The sequence below is a fragment of the Athene noctua genome, chromosome 3 (genome assembly GCF_965140245.1).
Source record: "Athene noctua chromosome 3, bAthNoc1.hap1.1, whole genome shotgun sequence".
Lineage (NCBI taxonomy): Eukaryota > Metazoa > Chordata > Aves > Strigiformes > Strigidae > Athene > Athene noctua.
In genome coordinates, this window is record NC_134039.1 from 48,347,569 (window position 1) to 48,363,807 (window position 16,239).

The 16,239-nt window shown below is 36.6% G+C and overlaps 1 protein-coding gene across 1 annotated transcript in view; it reads right to left on the bottom strand.

The window, feature by feature from the left end:
• The window catches only part of NUP107 (nucleoporin 107), a 30,308-nt gene that overhangs the window by 10,101 nt on the left and 3,968 nt on the right, over nt 1–16,239 (bottom strand). The window contains exons 4-15 of the mRNA XM_074902895.1: nt 13,248–13,363; nt 11,169–11,304; nt 10,529–10,632; nt 8,538–8,665; nt 8,163–8,211; nt 6,865–6,936; nt 6,293–6,381; nt 5,309–5,387; nt 4,244–4,357; nt 2,014–2,104; nt 807–883; nt 205–264 (exon numbers count right to left, since the gene is read on the bottom strand). Coding sequence (XP_074758996.1) covers nt 205–264; nt 807–883; nt 2,014–2,104; nt 4,244–4,357; nt 5,309–5,387; nt 6,293–6,381; nt 6,865–6,936; nt 8,163–8,211; nt 8,538–8,665; nt 10,529–10,632; nt 11,169–11,304; nt 13,248–13,363 — 1,115 coding nt within the window. The remainder of the gene's footprint in view (nt 1–204; nt 265–806; nt 884–2,013; nt 2,105–4,243; nt 4,358–5,308; nt 5,388–6,292; nt 6,382–6,864; nt 6,937–8,162; nt 8,212–8,537; nt 8,666–10,528; nt 10,633–11,168; nt 11,305–13,247; nt 13,364–16,239) is intronic.

Below are 16,239 nucleotides of genomic sequence, written 5' to 3' on the forward strand. Positions count from 1 at the left end.
TAACACTAAGAAAAGTCTATCATATATTTAAGGCATGTCAATCCTACAAAGAACATCTACTAAAGCAGCAATGTTTGCTATCGTCTTGATTACTAGATCTTTAAAAATACAATAACCAGTAATTGCAGTATTTCTGATATTACTGTCACATATGAGAAAAAATGCACAACTACTAAACACCACTTACTAGGAGGCTTGACATACCTGTTTGAGGTTTCCACTCAGTGCTGCATAGATTGCTCTCTCATACCTGTTGAACTGCTCCTAAAGTAAACAGTAAAAAAATGTAACTTTTAATTACAAAGCATATAAATTTTATAGTCAATTTACATTTTATTGCAGATTAATCCATTACAAAATGTTCCATCTAATGGTTTCCAAGAAAAGCTGGAAAATCACAGGACACACCAGGAGCCAAAATAAGAATGGCAAGTGACTTCCCCTTCACTGGCATCTCCTTATAACCTATCTGAAAAATTTATATTGACCTGGAAAGAAAGCAACGTTTTTTTCTTTCTCATTCAATTAAGTCAAGATGAAAGTCAAAGTCAGTATCAGCAGTTTCACTTTCAATCAAATTAAAAAGTCAAGACATTTCCTAAGCCTGAAAAATTGGTGCTGATTGTGTAGATTTCTCACTACAAGAGAAGTCAAATACACGTTACTTCAAAGTCCTATTAGAAACATTAATTGCAAATCCTATAAGCAGCAAACACCGAGGGGGTAGGTTTACTTAAAATCATTTTACAGAGTTCAGAAAAGCTCAAATTTATATATTACTATCAAGCAAATCAACATTAGCTTACCTCTTCAGCCATACGCCAACAACTTATTTTCCAAATGCACCTGTATGGATTCCCTTGAACAGGCTCCAGCTCTTTTCCTACATGCATTAAAAAAAAAAAAGGGAGAAAAAAGAGAAAAAGGTGCTATTAAAAAAGAGAAACCAGTAACAAGGTAAAGCCTATTTTCCGTTACTAACCCAATTTCAATCCCTTTGCAACTCTTCCCAAAGCATTTTGATGCTTCTGGCTGGACTGTAAGGTGGCTTTTCTGGGAAGTTTGGTAAATGCACATCTTAAAGTTACAGTATTTTGAAAGCTTAGCTGCTGTCTAGCTTTGAAGAAAATGTTTTTGACCGTATGTTTACATTTGGAAAACACAAAGTTAAGAAAAGGAATTTTTGTATCTTAAGGAATAAAACTTCTAAAAAATGTCACTGCTTCAGCGCTTCTATTCTGCATTCATCTGCATGAGGGCATGCATCATGGAATTAAACCCCACGTAACAGCAGGCTAGGTAGGTATAATCAAAACAAGGCTAGGACACTGGTGAAGCATGCAGATAGAAGTAATAGGCTATCAGGATTTTAAAAGTAGAAAGCATTATGCCTTCCAGACCTAGCTATGTACAACACTCAGACATGTTTTTAAATTTTTGTGAAATCCTGCAATGTCCTGAGCATAAAGAGAAGCAAGGCACTGTTATAAATAGGACTGTGTGCAAGGAACCCCAGAAACAGGGAAAAAGGTAATTTAACAATTTTCAAATATTTTAAAAGCATCTCCTTTTCCTGCATTTACATATGTTGAACTCTGTTCCTACTATACCTTTCTGAAGATGGATATATAGTCCAACTTTTGAGTCTGTAAGCAACAAAATGTTTGCTAGGTGGTAAAAGTCAGATGTCAAGAAAACACAGACTGAGAGATTATACAGAGGTGTTGAAAGACCTGTCTGGAAATCTGAGACATCTATTTCCTAGTCATCACGCCTGATTTTCAAAAAGAAGGTGACTTTAGCATGTTAAGTGGATTCAGTGAACTCGTACCTTCAACTAAAATATTTTCATTAGTGTTTACACGTTCAACAGACATGGTAAAATATTTTAGATACATAAAAGGCTCTTGAGGTGAAAAGAAAGAGCTATTTCTCTTTGTTACAGGCAGATATTAAGAGAAAGCCCCCTGCCCTATTTTTACATCTGTCTCAAATGCACTTTGAAGCAGGTACCTCCATTTATGTTAGGATCATGATACAATTTCCATCCTTCCAAAGTTGCAGCTCTCCAGGCCTGACCACACCGTTTGCATAAGCGCTGTGCCTGAAAAATAATGGATTTTCTCAGCAACAGACTTCAATGTAGGAAAACCACCTCCTCCTCCTTTAAAAATATGAACATTAAAATCATGAATTTGTGTAGAGATTCTACTAGGCAAAAAATAAACACAAAGAATCCTAAACTCAAAACAACTGAAAGGTCTCAAAGTAAATAAAACATTTTTTTTTCACTGAACATTTTTGTTGTTCAGCCAGTATTTATAGCTGCTAGCTTAAACAGCTGTTATGCATCCTTCTGGTAAGTTTAGTTTAAGGTGGTGTCTTGTTGCTTAGATGTATAATCCGTTTCTTCACACAGTTGATTTGGCCTTCCAACCCCCCCATGCACTTCTAAAAACAGCAACCCCACCTTTCCCATAATGATATCCAATAATCTATCCACTGGCACACACAGGTTTAATTCAAAGCTATTTTGAACAGCATGGAAAGTAGAACAGAAACTGTACAAAAAAAGCTTGCCTACAATTCTTCCAATCCTACACCCTGACAAAAGTCAGCTGAAAAAAGTCAGCTGAAGATTATCTAGTTAGTCTGACTGGTACTGTTCCAGCACTGACAAAACAGCATGAACAGTGAGAGAAATTGCAATATGCAGTCTTAGCTTGTTTAGCCAAATCCTGTTCTCACACTGGAAGGCTTGCAGACATTCACCCATTTTGGGAATAGCGACAAACAGTAAATTTAAAGAATAGACAAGCAAGATGTTCTAGCTTACCTGCTGTGTATTACCTATTGTACAGCAAATGAACAGAGGTTCATTCTTAGTTCAGGGTAAACTCAAAAGTACTTTAACTTACTCTTTCAGTAGTGAATAATCCAATTTATGCTTATCAGTAGGAACATGATAGAAGTGACTGCAGAACAACTGATGCTGCAAATTTATACTCATATTTATGCTTGCCCTGCAGCTATATGCTCTTGTGACCACACTATCAGAAAATTAATAGATGTACATCATATTAGAACAGAATACTAGCAAGGAATCATAGTCCTAAGTCTAAGGTCTTGGGCACAAGAATCTCAAGTCCCTTTTATTCCCCTAATTATTCAAATGTCATTATATATGGTATATATGCCTGGTATCAGTTTCCAGCTGAGGCCTTTAGACAACACCAGAACACAAGTATTTACATGATTAAGTCATGAAAGCCACTTCAATTTCGGGAATCATTATTCAGAACAGCTCTAGGACTGAAACTGCCTGGATGTTATTCAGCTGAGGATTAATGCAAAGTATACACATAATATATTCTCTAAGGTGGAGGAAGAAGCATAATTTTGCAAGAGCGTTAACGGAGAATAAAAATGTGATTTTCTAGAATACTCAGTTAAAGTCTATCAGAGTTTTCACTGCTGAAGACCCTGACAAACAATAAAGAGGGAGGGAGGGAGGGAGAGGGAGAGGGAGGGAGAGAGAGGGGGAGGTTGTTTTAACTAGTAGGAGTAACCACTGTAAATAACTACATTTCTTCTGATCGCAGTATTAGCCTACAGAGCTTGTACAGCGGTCCCCAGTCCTGGGGCACATCTCCAAATGTGCCATTGCAACTGTTTGTACAACAACATGATAAAAACAGGCCTGACTCTCTCCCTCAACTCCACTCAGATCATATACCCAAGGGAATGTTACAGAAGCAGACCAAGTAAAGTTTGCTTAATTTGATTCCTAAAAAAAGCATACATTAAACCTGTCTAGTTAAAATTGCAAGTGTATTCTACTCTAATATATCTAGAAGGAAGCCTGTTTAATCCACTGATTATTAGAGATGCAGTTAGGAAGTTCTTTGTAACATTCTGTACATTTGTGTGGCAGTATTTAGTATCAAGCAACTATAGTAAAAAAATATTGTCAAACAAACAAAAAACCAAAGGTACATTTTTTCCATAACATCTGTTCTACATCCAAAATTACTTAACTAAATGCAAGATGTTATTAAAATACTAATTTAGCAGTTCATCACTGTCAGTATTGATAATAAAATAAAAATTAAATCACTACAAACCAAATTTAAACAGACATTTTAGTGCACAGCTTTTCATTAGCTTTAATAGTAAGATTTAAAATAAGTTGTGTAAGTTACACTAGTTAACTACGAAGATACTATAACTTTCTGCAGCTTACCTCGTCTGTCATTCCAGCTCTGATAAGAGTGAAGAGATACTTCAATAACCTCGCATCATCTTCTCGGTCCAAATCATCAAGTGGCAGTTTCTGTCTTATAGGAGCATCTGGATCCTGCAAGGAAAAGTCACCATCTATCCACACAACACCTACATGCCTCTCCTGATGATTTCCTGCCCCGTTTTATGATTTGGAGTCACTTTTTTACGTTGGAACAATCTGTACAACCCATATAAAATCTAGCATGATACTTCCCTGTCTTTTCTCTCACATTTCCTTTATTCCTCTTTTGTCATGTTTCTATCAGAAAAAGCCATGGCAATTTCTTTATTTACTCCACCACCTTGGTTTTTGTCCCAAACTTCTCATCTTGCAGCTCTTCTCACCTTCAAACAGCCTCTCCCCTTCTGCCTCTTTAGCTACCAGACTGTCCCCTCTTCCACCTTCTAACTGAGAAGGCTTTTCACAACAGTTGTACTTGCTTCTATTTAATCCAAACAGATTTTCTCAAGCCAATAAATACCTCAGATCACTCTTGAACTGAATTAGTCTGCTATGACTGCTTTTCTGTCACTGAGACAGTTCATTACCTCCTTATACTGGAGAGTCCTTTCTTTCCCTGACATCCCTCCTATTAGCTCTTCCTACAGTAGCTCTCAAGGAATCCCATCAGAACTTGGTTTCATTGTACTAGTTACTGTATAAAAGATAGCACGCCTTTGTCTGCAAGCGCTTCCAAACGGTTTTATAAGCTTTTCTGGTTAGGAACATGAGTTTGTTTCAGACATTAAAAGTACTAATAAAACCATTTACTTCACCAAAAAGACCGCAGGTACTTGTGATGAGGGGTGGGGTGGGTGTATGGAAGTGAATGCTGGAAGAAAACAGAAGTCCATATATCCCAGAAGGAACTCTGGAGGTGCCCCCTGCCTCACAATATCTGTTTTAGATAGCACAACTACTTATGGATAACACATCTATCTAAAAATTGGTGGAAGGCTGTGAAAATAGCATATATGGTCTAATCTATTCTGAAACCAAACCTTATTTTTAAATAAAACTTACCAACTCTGTTACCAGAGCTCGAGAACTCCCAATGTATGTATTTAACTGTCGCTGTTTCAGGATATGTAGTGTGTTCTCCCTGAAAAAAGTGAATTTTTTCAGGAAAATTTTTTTAGCAAGCAACTTTTAATAAGACACAAATATTGCAAAACAGTTTTTGTTACATGGATTATGGTTATAAAAGACACACACCTGGTTTGGTTGGTTTATCAATGAACTATATTACTGTTGTGAAAATGCAACATTTCACAAGGAGTACAAGATCAGAACCAATTCACATGTCTGATTTATTTCAAAAGCATCCATCATTTCAATCATTGATGTATTCAACTATGTATTGATTTCTGCATGATGAAAATTTCCCATTACCATTCACTATAAAGTCAGTTGAGGACAGGAATTCAATTTAGGGTGAACACATAATTCCAAAAGCCTGTATTCACTGGCCATTAAAAGCAGGTTTATTCTAGGCATCTACCATGAAAGGTAGTCTTTTGGATTTTCAGCTGTAAAACCCATCATTGATAATAAAGATGACAGTAACAGCTTCCGGTGAAGGGTCAATGACACAAAGTGAAACCAAGAAATTAGGCAAAAATTAAAGCCAGACAAAGAAGTGACCACCTGAGAAACACAGAATAAAAATGTTTTTATCCAGTGTAAATAACAGGCTGAGCAGCAGGTGACAATCTCTTATTGTTCCTTACTATGAAAAATCAAATCTGTATCCTGGTTAAGATTAAATTAAGTCGCTTAGATGGTCTTCCTTCCACCCTTGCCTCCCAAAAGCAGTAACTGACTTTTGAGAAGATATACTTCAGTGGATGGGTAGGAAATCTCAATTCTTACATCTAAGAATTTAAAGAAAAGTGAACTGAACAACTTTTAAAAATCCACTTTTTTAAAAGAGTGATTCTGTGTCCGTGCCTGTGAACCTTACACTTGATGGAAGCATGTACACAGTCAAAGAAAGTCTGAACTCACCAATATACAGATTTTGCATAAAACTCAATATTATCAGAGAAGTCCCCAATATCGTCCTTGGCAATGCTCTCTAGCCAATCTACCACCAGCTGGAATAAAATTAAATTGCATTTTTAAAACAAACATGTTACAGTATGTTAACTGTCTTCCTCTCATTTCTGGATCTACTTGTTATCTACATGGTAACCAAAGGCGTACACACATCCTGAAGGCTATTCCACTTTCATTTGAAGCATCCAATATGAAGGTTGTTTAAGCACTTGATCTCTATGTCTCACTAGATGCTGCAGTTACTACAGTGCTACTTAACAGTTCATTAATCACCATCAACAGTAACAGATGCTCCAAATGGGAATAGCTCTCAGCCTTCCATCCTCTCCAAGCTAGCCTGAAAAACATTTCTGATCTTTAGAAATTAAAAGCATTAATTTTATGCATACAAAGAATAACACACTTCAACTAATATAAAAGAATATTAGAAACACCTTAAAGTGCATAGAGCATTAGTGTTATAAACATTTCAGTGTCTACTGATCTATTTCCATTCTCATCTTAAAAACTTTCCATCATACCTGGCTTTGTCGAACAAGTGAATCTTTCTGAAACAAGTTGTCTACATTCGTTTTTTCACTAGCAGTTAAAACCTATTTAAGAAAAAGCTGATTATTATTTCATGGAAAACTTGCCACAAAACCACAAATACAGAACTGGACACACACTAACTCATAAACTTTCTACAAGTTTAATACGCTACCTCTCCCCTACCCCTTTTTTAAACATAGATAACAGTATACATTTGTTTTATTTGGATGATTTTTTACATCCAGTTACATTAGAAATCATGAAAATGAGATTCAGAACACAATTCACAAATGTATGATCACAGAAAGATTCTACACAGAAGATCCACTGATTCTACCGACTGCACTCATCCCAAATCCCATTTATTACTGTATACATAAAAAAAGACATTTTCCAAGTCCATATGCACATTTAACATGAAAAAGTGAAAAAAAACCCATAACAAAACCCAAAAAACCCAACCCCAGAATCCTGATCCTTCTATCTGCTCTCCTGCATTAATTTAGCTTTCATTAGACTTGCAACAAAAGGGGAACAGAAGATGCATTTTCCTAAAAAAAAACAAAAACAAAAAAACCCGAACAGATAGGAGGAGACAGTTTTTAGGCACAACAGTGTTTAATTTAACAGTGACAACCTAGCAGTGGGAATCCTAGAAGAAGCTATTTTATGACCGAGAAAAAAGCAATTGTGATCATAAATTTTATAAAGTCAGAGTCATTTTACTTATTGTTTTGTCTTCCTAAGCATATTTTGGCAGCAAAGGCTGGAAGCACTGCATTGACATAGACAAGAAGACTACAGCTGAAATAGGAATGCTGAAAAATTTGGATTTCTCTTGAGATAAAGTGGAATCAGGATTGCAAAGCCTAGACAACTTGAGACCACATGTTGTTCTTCTAGGCAAAGCAAAGTTATCTCTGACCTATGAGAACATTACAGCTACTGATGCAACTTCTAAAAAGGCATAGTTATTTCTAGTGGATTTTCCAAGTGTATGTGGAATACTTAAGGAATTAAACATAAAGTATAATTTATAGTATTTTTCACACTAGTATTTTCTCTTTAGAACTGAATTCTTAAATTCAGTTTTCACTATATATGAAATAATTCCATATTTGTCTTGATAAAAATCAAATTAGTCTCATGTTTTGTTAACATTCTTTCAACTGTGATTTCTGAGTGGCTTCAATATTGAGATTATAAAAATAAAATACAAACATTTAGCTTGTATTTAGCTTATTTAGCTTACATCACTTTAAAAAAGCCCCCAGAAGTTCAAGCTTACTGTGATATCAAATGTAGTTTCATCTTCCAGTGCAGACTGTATTCTGTCTCTAGAAATAAAAGTGCAAAATGTTAATGATTAAAATAAAGCTGAAAAAATTCAGCAGAATGTGTAATGAAAGTGCTTAAAAATGCCTTTACAAAAATGTTCTGTTAAAAAAAATACTAGAAATTGCAAAGGTAATAATAGACCCATTTAAAACTTTCATTTCTGTAAACTGATAATAAATAGACATACATATCAGCACCTAGTTCCATAAGCAGATTATTAACAGGTACTTAATTACTTCACTCCATATTTCTAAACTCATAAAAAAATATATAGCCAAGAAAGTCAGCTCAGTGCAAGAACATAATGTGCTTTTCAAAGAATTACCTATAAAGCGAGGACAACAGTCTCCAAGTTACCATCTCCTGCTTGAGAAGCCACAAGACACTGGCAGTTTTTGAAAACTTTTGCTGTCCAGGAGTTGCCCGATAAACTATTTTCCCTAGTATATTCACCTGAGGTAAATAAATTTATACAGTTAATATTACCCATCATTCCATTTTTTTCCTAAGCCATTACAGCAATCTTCTCATCATCCTCAATGCTTTCAAACAACCAAGTTTGATTACCATCTCTTCAAAACAGGTAGATGATACTCTACACCATTAATTCTCTTAATTATTAATAAAAGTAGTCTTAACACAGCCTAGAGGCCAGAAACCAAGAGAGTAGCTTTGTTTTCCAACACACTGTACAAACTCAGGATAAAAACAGTTTATGCTGATCAATGTAAAAGCACCAAAAGGCTGGGAGGGAGAGAATGCAACCACCGAAACCAAAAACAACAAAAAACAATCCACCAAAATCCTCAACTTTGATATTGATGTATCTGGAAAAAAAGTAAGCCCTAGTGGTATTTGTGACAGCATTTATGCATTTATCACTGCCTGAATGGTACCCTTCCCTTTCTAGCTCTGTTAAATGAAGAAACCCAAATGGCTACCACATAATTTACAGTATCACCAAAAAGAAATTCTGTTATCTTTTCCTTTATTTATTATGTTGAAAACTTAAGACAACAGTCGTCTTCATCAGTAGCTGATTCCAGAGCTCCTACTACCGAGCTTGCCTCAAACTCCTACATTTTAGGAGTACCCAATTTGTTAGGCATCAATATATTGATCTGTTCTCAAGTGCAAGGTGAACAACAGATTTGGAGAAAAGAATGAGGTGTACCATCACAATTGCAAGAGAGGAGCATGATCTTCTGTTCCTTTCCATTACCTCCCAGAAAACATGAAGAGTTCACGGATGCTAGGAGCCACTGAACTGCTCTCACAGTACAGCTGAGAAGCAGCATGAGAGCTTGGGACTGTTGATCCACTCTCACCCCAAGCCCCATCAGCTACATCCAAGCCAATCCTTGGAGCAGCATCCTTCACTCTACTTTTGTAGGTTCTTGGCAACATACAGTCAACTCCACTCAGTTCCACAGGGCTTAAAACAATCACTCGATATTCCATGATCTTGTAGATGGTATCCATATTGTCAAACAAGAGACTTTATTTTCCATTTCAGCTTGGAAGTTCCACCATCTCACAAAACAATCAAATTTATTTTCCTTCTCTTGTCTGCTTCCCACTTGGGAACACAACTGTAGTACATGCCTCATTAAACATCTCAGCATTCTCCAACCGAGCCCCAACTACAAATTCGCACAAAACAGGGCTAGCAATGTTCTACCAGGAATGTATTTTCTTAACATAGACACAGGTATGAAGTCTCTTTAAAAATTATCTGCCCACCTCTCTCATTTGTGATCAACACTTATTGATAGAAGCATCATAATTTCTTCCTTTCAAACTGTCAATCCCAGCTAATCCTGAACTGTCAGTCAACAGATAATCATAAAAAACTGTGTCTAAAAGCAGAGACATCTTAAAGCTAACGTTGAGCCCTCTACTGCCAGCTTGTTAGTAATGTGGCAGAAAACTCTTAAAGTATAATACAATTAATTTATTTATACCTGAGAGAAATTAGTACATTTCAATCCAGTTTATTATCATTAACAACAAAAAAAAATATCTGTACATCTGCTCATGTTTATTGTCACTTAATGCTTGTAGTAATGGCAGCCAGATGACATTTTCAGTATTTAGCAAGCTACACAATGGGTATTCCTGCGCCAGAGTAGCGCATCAAGAAAGAGTGATGCTATTCAATGCTAGTGTTCAGTGACTCATAAGACTGTAACCAGCTGGAAGATTTAAAATATCTATGTTAAACACTGTGACTTCTCAGCTTAAAGAAAAATAGCAATACTCCTTTGGGAAGGGACTATAAAATAAACTAAATAAAAAAACAAGCAAACTACTTGCCTGACTGCTACAAATACTTTCATACTCATCCACAAGATCGAAAATGGTAGTTGATGTATGCTTCAGGAAGCAATGCAGAAAATCTGAGTACATGCTCATAGTAGCTAGAACAGATTTAAAAAGAAACAGCCATATTAAGCAGACACAACTTGGTAAGAAACACCCCAACAGAGTAAATAAATAATAAATAAATCATTCTGATGACAAGGCATCTCATCTTTCATAACTAAATGAGGACAATGATGGTATGAACTACTGATATCCCATGAAGTCAGAAGAATTTATCAGCTAAGACAGTAAGATACACAGAAGCTGTAAGTCAAATAATTCTAAAACTTTTGCTGTAAATCTGTCATCTGTGAAAGTTCTAACAACAAACTCATTTGCATATCTTCACAAAACTAATCAACTTTGTGTTTTACATCACCAGAGCATCTCATTTGTGCCATCAGCTCCTACAGAAAACACAAACTTTCAAAACCTCAGTAACTGGAAGAAATTAACTTCCTGAACTTTTTAAATGAGACTGTTTTTGACAAAAAAAATATTAGCAGAGTAATACAGAAAACAACCTGTATATATTTACATCCCACAAATAAAACGTGTGGTCAACTACTATGAAAACTTCAGATTGTCTTACCAGCTTCCCCAGGATCATCCTCACGCAACAGTACAGCGCTCACAGTGACATCTTCTGTCATGTTGGACATGTCCAGATTTACAAACATTCCTGTCTGCTGAGGTGAGAGCGCCATTGTCCAGCTACTATCATCCAACTAGAAGCATAACAAGAACATAAGGAAAATGAATAGCAATCTCAGATTACTACAAGAGTAGCTCCAAGTTTTTTTCTTCTATATGAATGGTATAAACAAAATAATCCTAAAAAACTAATAGTGAAATAAATGCCGTTAGATTAGGTGCAACTATGCCTTTAACAAACAGCTCTGAAAAGATAAATTTTCATCTGGAAAAAGGAAATTCTCATTTTTTTTTTTTTCCCCATGAAATAACTAAAGGAGAAACTAATCTAGTAAAACAGTCTACTTTAAAACACCATGTATTACTTTTTACCTTAAAACAAATAAATCACTCTAAACCTTCATATTCTATTATGCTAAATGTTTGTCATTCAAAGTAAAAAGAGACTAACCCTGACTAGGTTGTAAAGCAGCTGTAAAAAGTTAAGCAAAATAGTTAAAATTTGAATCAGAACCATTTCAACCTTCTTGGTGAATTGCTTAAAACCACTGGATCAAATGAAGCAATATATGTTTAAAATAATAGCAAGTATCAGAATATTAAAAGGGGCAAATAAAGACATACCTATACTTTGTGGGGGGTACTTCAGGGGAGATATCTGATAGCATATTGGACATCACAGCCACAAAATGGCCAAAACAGAAGAGAGACTGTATATATACTGCACTGACAAGACAGCTTCCTATAGATGTTTTCATGACAGCAATTGCTTTTTCAGCAATAATTAATGCTATACAAAGACCCGAAGGTGTGCCACTAGTCAGTTCTTTTTCTTGACTCTTAAAATGGTCCCACCCAAACGAGTACAAAGAGGGAACCAGATTACATTGCTGTAGTAGTCTCTTAAGCATATCCAAAAACTGTGGACATACACCTGTTATTCTTCCTTTTATGTCCCAGTTTCTACCCACAGTATTCCTTCTGGCCTGACCTCTCTCTGCCATTATTGCCCTCTAGCCAACCAGAACAGAATGCTACAGCATTCTGACTGCAAAGTGAAAATAACAAGAAACTCAGTTCCAGTAAAATCATATGAGGTCTCTGTGGGAAATACAAAAAGGGCTGATGAGTGTTCTTATCTAACAGCAAGTAAATTTCCACAAGACATAATTTTAAGTCCTTTTTCCATCACCCTCCTGTGAAAACCTTTGTCTAACCCCAAATTTCCCCCTGCTGATCTAAACCGGATTCAAGTCAGAACACTAAACGCTAACCTGAAATGTACTCCACTTACAGAACACTAGTTACAGAAGAATAAGAGGCTCTGAATCAAGATGAAAAGTGTCACTGCTAAGAGCTGGATACGTATTGATCAATCAGGCCCCAAAACTCAGTAACTTAAGGAAACAAATGGGCTGTATCAAACTACAGAAACTAGAAGGGAGAATGAATTAAAATGCACATACAGAAACACATTTTAACTTGTTTTGAGTTAATTTAAATTTAAAGATAAAATACTTCAGACATCCCTACTGATAACTTTTCTCATCACTGTTTTTTCAAAGACATTACAGTAGAAGATAATTAACGTAATCTGAAAAGTCATCAGAAGAGCTTGTTCCTTAGAAGTCCAAACTTTAACATCTAAGTGAAACCTAATACTGGAGAGTGCTAAAATAAGAAAAATTCTGGAGGTTTAACTTATGATATAGAACAGCTGACTTTGAAGAATTTGTAAACAATCAAAATCAGGATTTTTGTAGTCACAAGCTGATGTTATAGTTTAACACACACGGTGTATTTAGCAAGTCCTTAAAACCCTCTATTATTCCTCACTGCATTGTCTCAAAGAACATTACAGCAATAAATAATACTAGCAGCAAGCAGCCAACAGTAGTATGAGCAAACTTGCACCACCTAGTTTGTCACTGGTACAAACAACACGGAAACACTGAAAACTTGTAGTTTCTACTAAGTTTCACAGGAACAAAAGAGAAAGGTGTTCTAACCATCTTACCATTGACAGATTGCTAAGAAGTCCAGGAGTTGGTAGAATCAGAGGAGATTTTCCTCCTGTTCCCAGGATGGCAGACATATCTGATGGCTTCATGAAGCTTCGAGTTAGTGCAGTAACTGAAAAAGAGAGAGCATTTTCTAAAAAGAGAAAGTATTTCAGGCAACTACACTCTATCAAGGAGCTCCAAATGAAATCTTATAACTGAGATTGAAGTATTTATGAAATTCTGCCCTGTCACAGAAGAAACAGACAAATCAGCCTGATGAAGAAGTAACTTGCTCCTGTCCATCCTCATTTTCCCTCCATCAGAAGGCTTGTACCAAATCCACGAGTGCCAATTATAAAATAAAAACAAGTCTTGGGCCCAACAATGCTTAGAAAAAAGGTTAATTACCAATAATGAAATTTAATGATCTACACATCTAGTTACACTAGAGTTATACAGACACCCTGTTAAACGTGTCTGAAGCACACTCAAGCCCTAGTTTTTCAAGTAGGGCATGTATAAACATAAACACAAAGCCTATATGCTATCATTTCAGTCCCTCCTCAAGTCCAGCAGCATTCCAGATAGAAATCTGAAGCCAGGTTGAACGCAAATGTATATATGCAGCAAATATGTGACACACCTTCAGTTACTAGAGTTCACTGGTAAACACACATGATGAGCATAAATAGCAATAAACTCTTTCTTGGAAATTGGTCTCCAAACCCTTACAGCAAAAGGCAACCACTGCACTGCATCTGCTCCATATACTCCTGCACATCAGTGCAGTGGCTAGTGTTCCCAGGAATATCCGACCCCTGTTAAAAACAGAGATGTTCCTTTGCAAGATTATAAATGCCACAGCCTATGACAACAGGGAGCTCCACCACAACAGACCTTCATACAGCCCAAAGACCACAGAATTTGCATCGAGACAGTAGCTGTTTTGGTCCCCTTATCAATCACAAACAGCCTGGGAAGCCATTTGAAAACATTGGTTGCATCAAGAAAGCGCCAGGCAAATCAGGAGCTGTGTCAGTGGTGGTGGAGGGAAGGACACATATTCCCAACATTTTGTTAGCAAATTTGGAGACAGAGGTGCTTGTACAATCCTCAACAGCAGTTCTTGATAATAAGACAGCTTCGGTCAGCACTGAGATCATTAATGTTTCCTTCTGGGTTTGAGGACTCCTGGAATCAGAAGCATCAAAGATGCCCACAACAGCATATACAACCACAAAATAAAGAGCACACTCCAGGTCTCCATCAGACTTCATCCATTTTGGCAGCAGAAGATCAAATGCCTACGGCAATTAAATATTTTTTTTTTTTCCAGTGCCTGACGTAAATAGAACTTTCTTGGCATGTCCCTAGACCTGAAGAGTGTATCTCATCAGATCTCTTGACACCCTCAAATTATAAGGGGGCAAAGTCATTGCAAACAAGTACAGGGACCCTAGAAGTCTTCATATTAATTGGCAGATTTAGTTTTCCATACATCAGTTTCACACAGATTGAGAAAGCTAAAGAACTAAAAGTTCCTGTCCCAAGGTTTATGTCCTTGCAGTAGCACATATCTTGAATCACCACAAATAAATTTTCCCTAAACTCTTGAGACGTGAAAGCCCAGGCATACTGAAGATCAAACAGACAAATCAATTTTCAATCTGTATAACTAGAACTGTGGCTACTAACATTAACAGTCTGACTGAAGTTGCAGATCAAAGCATTTAAATTGTTACTGGGTCATCCTTTTCCTCTCCTCCATGGTACCAGAAAATAACTGTTCTAACACCCCCTACCCATATGATACAACGCAGTTAAAAGTTAGGAATTTACAGGGTGACAAAAAAGAACTATGTTGATTAATCCTCACATACAGTTTCTAATACCCCTGAATCCACAATTATGAGCAACTGACTTCAAAGGAAGCAAAAAACGTTGTCCTCAGGAGAGGAGATAATGGATGCACTTCATAAGAACACTTTAAATGCTTCACTGTAGGAATGGGACCGTACAACAGAAACAGGAGTGAAAATGGCAATGCTTTGTTTGTTGAAGAATCTTCAGACAGTTTGAAAGAGAAGTAGCTCCAGCCTATGTAGCAGACCACACTTGTGACTCACGAGATTCTGTACAATGCAGTGGCAGAGGTAAAACAAAAGAAAGCCACGATGCCAAGGAGAAATGCAGAGTTGTGATGAAGAAGTGCCAAAGTCGTTGGATTAAACAATGCAGGAGCATCAAACAGCAAGCCTTTTGTAAGGACTGCCTGTCCACTCACAATGCTGTTTGAAGAAAGCTTATCACAAATCACAGCCATACATGTGGATAACTGTCAGCTGTGTTTAGGGAAGTTTGCAGAAAGAACCATTATTTAGAAACCAGAAAGTCTCCTTCTGAAGCCTGTAACAAAATAGATGGTAGGTTTACAGAGTATATGCTGTGCAGTAACATCTCTATGCTGACCAGTCATACAAATGAACAGAACTGCTCAACATTAAACCTTCTTGATCAGAATATTTTGCATCTGTGATCTCCACTTTCACTCAGCATCGATTCTCTACATGATTTGGGGGCAGCTGCTGCGAAGCAAACTGTATACTACCTCTTACTAAAATTCTATACTGTTGAGCCTTCTGAAAATAGACAAAACAGAAACTTGACAGTGACAAAATCATGGCAAGCTGTCAGATCAACACACTAACTGAAATAAAAATCTGCACTGAAGACAGACAATGGTCCAGATGGTATACACAGGTTCTAATCTCAAAATAAAAGTGGGAAAAAGAGCTGCTGGATTTTGAAGTGCTCTCTGACCATTACAGTACAACACACAACACTTCTCTCCTGAAACGACTAACACAGCACCCATCTCCAAGCAGTCCTCAAAGGAGGATGTGGAGCAGCAGAAAGTGCAACTGTTCTCTTGAAGCTTGATGGAAAACACACTGACTTATGATGACGAAAATGAGGAATCCCTTATATAAAGGCATATTTCTTTAT